Source organism: Galeopterus variegatus, unplaced genomic scaffold (genome assembly GCF_000696425.1).
Source record: "Galeopterus variegatus unplaced genomic scaffold, G_variegatus-3.0.2 Scaffold109, whole genome shotgun sequence".
Lineage (NCBI taxonomy): Eukaryota > Metazoa > Chordata > Mammalia > Dermoptera > Cynocephalidae > Galeopterus > Galeopterus variegatus.
The window spans coordinates 90015-96167 of record NW_007726220.1 but is presented as its reverse complement, the minus strand read 5'-3'; the positions used below and the strand labels follow the sequence as shown (position 1 = coordinate 96167).

The 6153-nt window shown below is 52.5% G+C and overlaps 1 protein-coding gene across 1 annotated transcript in view; it reads left to right on the top strand.

Annotated features, from left to right (window-relative positions):
• The first annotated feature begins 2349 nt into the window (after nt 1-2349).
• ZNF683 (zinc finger protein 683) overlaps nt 2350-6153 on the top strand; it is a 6457-nt gene continuing 2653 nt past the window's right edge. The window contains exons 1-3 of the mRNA XM_008586158.1: nt 2350-2463; nt 3110-3314; nt 4813-5507. Coding sequence (XP_008584380.1) covers nt 2350-2463; nt 3110-3314; nt 4813-5507 — 1014 coding nt within the window. The remainder of the gene's footprint in view (nt 2464-3109; nt 3315-4812; nt 5508-6153) is intronic.

The window sequence follows — 6153 nt, the reverse complement described above, 5'->3', positions numbered from 1 at the left end:
ATTTTGGCTTTTATTGTGGGCGGTGCCTTTTGCCTCCCTGAAGACTCATGTGGGGGGAAAGTTCCAGATGCTGGGCATCCTGAAAACCTGACAAATGTCTACATGAGACACAAAAATGAAGAGACAGTGGTCCCTTCTTGAGATGCTCACAGACATGTGGGGATCAGTTATAAGGGCAAATAATCATGATAGGAAGGAATGGAGGTCATAGGGGAGGTGAGTCCCAGCCCTAGGGACTGAGCTGGCAGAGAAACTCCAGTGACACGCCCATGGTGGATAGTCTGAGATGTCCCTGGGTGGCCTGGCTGGGGTGGCGTTTGATGACTGGTTGGGGCTATGTTACCCTGGGCCAGGCTGGAACACACTAGAACTTATGCGAGGTCCCAGAGGTGGTGCACCTTCTCATGCTCACAGGAGTAATCAAATTGCTCAGCCTAAAAAGCTGCTTCCTGGCTCATGAGGCCACTGTTTTCATATCTAGTCATGCTTACCCCCATTTTATATAAATTATCTCTTGCCCTCTTGGGGCCTGAGCTTTCTGTCTGGATCAGAGCATAGAATTTCCCAAGATCAGGAGGTCCTAGAAGGGACAACGAGAAGGACGTTTTTGATGTATCCTGGGCCCCTGCTCTGTGAGATCAGTTTCCTGCTCCATTCTCTTCTCACCTGTATCTTTCTGAGTCTGGATCAGAGCATAGAATTTCCCAAGATCAGGAGGTCCTAGAAGGGACAACGAGAAGGATGTTTTTGATGTATCCTGGGCCCCTGCTCTGTGAGATCAGTTTCCTGCTCCATTCTCTTCTCACCTGTATCTTTCTGGTACCTATTCTTGTCTCTACCTGTTCTTGTCCCTGCTGAAACCACCATCTCTGCCTCTTATGTCACCATTTCTGCCTGCTCCTGCCCCCACCTGTCACCATCACTGTCCTCCCTATCATTGTTACTGCCTGTCTCTGTCTCAGCTTGGCCCCCTACCCAGAAGGACCCCAACTCCAGCCTCTGAGACCTGCTCAGCCGTTTGGTTTCTCTGAGAACAAGATAAACCCCTCTCATTCCCCAACACATCCTGAAATTCCAGTAAATCCCATTCGCTGCAATCCAGAAGACAGCAAGTTGTCCTGCAGAGTTGCCATGGGTAGTTAAAGGCTGGGTGGATGGCTCCTCTTTGTCAGGTCTCGCAGGGCCCCCAGGCTTGCCTGCCTGTCCCCCTCTTCCTATTTGTGACAACATCAAATGTAGCACCTTCCTGTCATCTCTCACACCCACTGGGACCACAGCCACAGGCAGATGCTGCTCGCCTGCCCACCTCCCCTCCTCCAGCTAGAGGTGACTGCTGCTGAGCTAGTGAAGGGCTGCACGCAGGTATTTGTTTTGAGACCCAAGGCGAGGTTGGGAGGAGTCAGGAAAGAGGGAGAGGAGAAGGGGTTTTGGAGGGTTGAGACGCCACAGTGAGGGTTTTAGGGCTCAAGGGGCTTTTGGGGTTAAGGAGGGAAGGGTGGTCACTGAGGGGAAGGGAAGGGGTTGTGGGGCATTTGCCAGACTGAGGTGACTCCTGTGCTTTGTGGTCTCATGTGAGATGGCAGAGAAGCAAGGTGCTAAATGATCAGAAGCCGGGCACCCCGGGCATCTTCCTGTCAGGCCAGGCAGGGGCACCCGCAGGCTCTTCTCTCACTCTCTCAGGCTTATCCCTGGTGAGGGCGCTGTGCCTGGGGCAGTGTGGGTGACAGGATGTGGAAGTGTCCTTAGCTGCCCAGAAAAGCTGTCTGGATGAGCTAGAATGCAGGGGGCTCCCCTTGGTAGGGGAGCCTCTGGTTGGTAGCATTGTGGACCCATCAGCACAGAAGGGGGCAGCTTCTCAATTCTCTATGGCCCTGAGAATCTGGAATGTTCCCTCAGCTCTCTGAACTCCCTTGGGAGTCACTTCCTTGAGGTCCTCCCTGTCTTCTCTCAGGCTGCATCTGCTCCTCACCTCTGATTGGTGAGTCTCCATTCAACCCCCTTTCTGCACCTACCAGGAAAGCATCACTGGCATCTTTTTTTTTTTAAAGATGACTGGTAAGGGGATCTTAACCCTTGACTTGGTGTTGTCAGCACCACGCTCTCCCAAGTGAGCCACAGGCTGGCCCCCAAACTGGCTTCTAAATGTTAGCACTATGAGATCCTTATGCATTGGCCAGCCCAACCTCTCCCATTCTGCAGATAGGAAAACTGAGACTAGGAGGGGAAGTGACTGGCTCATAGTCACACAGCATGTTGGCAGGAGAGTCAGTCCTAGAACCCAGGCTCTTATTTGGAGGACCTGCACAGCTCACCTGTGACTCACCTGTCTTCTCAGCAGATAGTACGGGCATGAAGGGAGAACCAGCTACACAACTGGGCTGTTGCCACAAGACCAAGGCCCTGGGGGGCAGAGGGGGCTCCCTGTCCCCCCGCCTGGACTTCCAGCTCTGCCAAAATGACCAGGTAAGGTGGGGTCCTAGCTCTATCTTTGGGGGCAGTCTGCTTACAGCGGGAGGTGATGTTAGGAGGAGTGGGGAATATCTGATGGGGCCTAGATCCCCATCCTCCCTGGTCCTGAGCACCCCCTCCCCAGGCACATCATGAGGGTGTGCCCTTGAGGTGCCAGAGACTCTCTCCCCATGCCCCAGGGGCCCAGACTCTCCTGTGGAGAATAAGAAGGGAAAGGGCCATGCAGAAGGTCTGGCTGGTATGACCATGGCCTTGGCGTCAGTGGGAGGGAGCTCAGGGCCATCTCGTGGTTTTTAATCTACAATGAGGATTTTCCCCAGGTTCACCTTGATTCCATTCAAAATACAGTGGATGGTCTGAGATATGCTGGAGACCAAGGTGGTCAGGGGAGGGGATGCAGGTGGGGAGGGAGAGCAGGGATAGATGGGGTTCTAGGGGGCAGGGGGAGGGGAGTCCTGTGGTGGGTTAGAAAGTCCTTGGGGAAAGAAATTTTTGGATGAGGAAAGGGGAAGCCACTTGAGTGACAGATATAGGGTGTGTATGGGAGGGTCTTAACTTCTTTCCTTTGGAAACCAAACTAGGGGTGGGACCTACAAGTCCCAGCCACCAGCCCCCAAGCCCCTTGCCCCCTGCTCTCCAGGTCTTCTCAGCCTGCAGGCCACTTCCAGACACAGTGGACACTCATGGCCCATCCTGTGCTAGCTGGCTGTGCCCTTTGCCATTGGCACCAGCCAGGTCAGCCCTGCTGGCCTGCCCGCAGGGCCTGGACCTGTACCTGTACACCCTGCAGCCGGCACCCCTGGGCACAGCCCCACAGGGCCTCAGAGAGGACACCTGGAGCATGAGTAAGCCCAGGGCATGGGGCCGCACCTGCACCTTGGTGAAGGCTGGAGGTGGGGGCACTTGTTGGTTTGGGGATGGGAGGGGGAGGGGACTCAGTGTCATTGGTGAGGACAGAGCCTCAGGCACACTTCATTCCCACATTTTGGCCTGGAGCTCTGGCCTGAGGGTGTAGGGGACTTTCACCATGGTGACACATGAGCCAGGGGAGGTTGGCAGGGGCTTTCTCAGGCATGAGCTGGTACAAGAGCTGGTATGGCCGAAGTCACAGGGGTAGGGGACAGCATTTTGTCTGCCTGGAATGTTTGAGCTAAAGGGAGTCTTTATTATAAGATGAGAGAACTGGTCTGAGAGTCAGGAAATTGGGGTGGAGTCCTGGTTCTGCCCTTTCTAGTTCTATGACCCTGGGCACATCACTGAGGCCTGATTAGAAGAGTGGGACCTCATCTATACTTACCTTCTAGGTTTGTTGTATTCTAATACACTATTTGACCATATGAGTGTGACCTCTTGAAGGGCAGGGACTATTGTGCTTTGTCCTTCATTTCTGGGACCCAGCACGGAGCACAGAAGAAACTGCCCAGTAAGGTGGATTGACTGAATGAATGAGGATCCAAGCAGATAATCTACTCTTTAATATATTTTTTTCTTTTTAGTATTTTACTTCCTATCACTGCTAGCTTTAATCCTATCTCACTGGCTGCTGTATCTCAGTTTCCTTTGCTAGCTCTTCTTCTACTTACCTGCTAAATGTTTTTGTGCCTCAGAACTCAGTCCAGAACCCTCCCCTCCCCTCTCCTCTTCTTTCTCTCTTCTCTCTGGTTCTTTTTATCTAGACTAGCACTGTTGGATAGAAATTCCTGCAATAATGGGAATGTTCTGTGTCTGTGCTGTCCAATACCATACCAACTGAACACTTGAAATGTGGCTATTGTGACTGAGAAGCTGAATTTTTTTAGAAATTCCTGCAATAATGGGAATGTTCTGTGTCTGTGCTGTCCAATACCATACCAACTGAGCACTTGAAATGTGGCTATTGTGACTGAGAAGCTGAATTTTTTAAATTATATTTATTTTTATTAATGTAAATGTAGTCGTAGGTGTCCAGAGGCTCCATTTAGAATCTAGTGTCACCCTTATGTGATCTGATCTGGGCCCAAGGCACCCAAATTCATGTCTTCGGCTCAAACCTCTCCTTTAAACTCCAAGCCAGTTTATCCAACTGCCCACTTGACTTCTCCACCTAGATGTATAATAAGCTTCTTGACCTGTTTGCCCTCTGGCCTGAAATTGTTAAGCACTACAGAAATGCTAGCAGCTTCTAATAGCAAGTGCACTTGCAGATCCGGAAACTGAAGTTCAGAGAGGCGAAGTGCCTTGCCCAAGTCATCCAATGGGCTTGCAGGCTGGTGTTCTTTCCCAACCACAGCTGGGCAGGTTTGATGGGGAACAGGACTTTACCCCGGGCTGCGGGGTCCTCACCTTCTTTTCTTTCTTGCTCAGAGCACCAGTCACTAGGGCTGCATGTCAGCTCCACCGATGAAGAGAAACTCACAGCCAAGTACTCACCTAGCAGGGACAAGATGGGAAACCCGCTGGAAAGAGCTGGCGAGGGGGCATCCTGCCCATCCTCCTCTCCTCACAACAGCTCTTCCCCAACCCCCTGGAAGAATAGAAAGAGCCCTAGCCCTTTGGCTTTCGGCCCCTGTCCCCCTCCTGCCCCCATTTCCAAGGAGCTCCCATTCCATCTCCACCCCTTCTATGCTGGGTATCCACTTCTCCTGCCTTCACCGTACCTATTCACCTATGGGGCCCTTCCTTCTGTCCAATGTCCCCACCTCTTCATGCTGCCCCCAAATACCTCCTATCCCACTGTGACTGTGCCCAGCTTGCTGCGGATGGTCAATGAGCCTGGGCACCACAGCACCTGCGGGGAGACCCTGCTTCCTTATCCAGGGTCCTTCCAAGCCTCTGGCCAAGCTCTACACTCCCAGGCCTGGAATCCAAGCCCTGGAGCTGCCCCAACCAACTCCCCAGGGTTGGAGCGTGCTGGCGTGGCAGCTCCAGCAAAGCGGGCCCTGCTGGGTTCCCGGGCAGGCACAGCAGCCCTGCCGTACCCGCTGAAGAGAGAGAACGGCAAAACCCTGTATGAGTGCAACGAGTGTGGCAAGAGCTTCGGGCAGCTCTCCAACCTCAAGGTATCTGTCTCCTGGGCACTGCTGCTCCCCTCAGCACCCTCAATGACCCCCGTGCCCCCCATCCTGATTCTAGAACCAAGGACCTTCCAGCTAGAAGTCACTCCTGGGCAGCGTCTAGGGCTGAGTGACCTTGGGTGGTTCATTTGGAAGGCGATACAGGATGAGATGGCCACCAAAGTCCTCTCTACTCTAGATTATCTATAAGACCATCTCCTTTAGGTTAAAAATAGGGAAACTGAGGCTCCTAACGGGCAGGGTTTGCCCAAGGTTATTTTGATTTAATGACGGGGTTAGGCTTTGATTTCAGTCTGTCAACATCCAGTGCAAAGCCCTTTCCTGGACAACCATCCTTTCTGGATTCCTGGTTAAGCCTCTTTATTTTTTGAAGGTCAGATGGGGAATGGGTAGATTTTGGTGAGTCTAGACCACATACGTGATAACCAACATTTTTCGGATGGGATCCCACAAATCAGCGCCGGCCGGTGCTAGTGGTGTCATCACTCACATTGTCCAGCAGGGGGTGCCCGTGGGCACATCCCTGTGTGTTAGCAAAGACGGGAAGCTATGAGCAAGTGGGTACCCAATGAAGTAGAGGAAAAGTTAAGGTTTGGGGAGAATATCCCTACTGGATTCTTTAGGGTAGGAG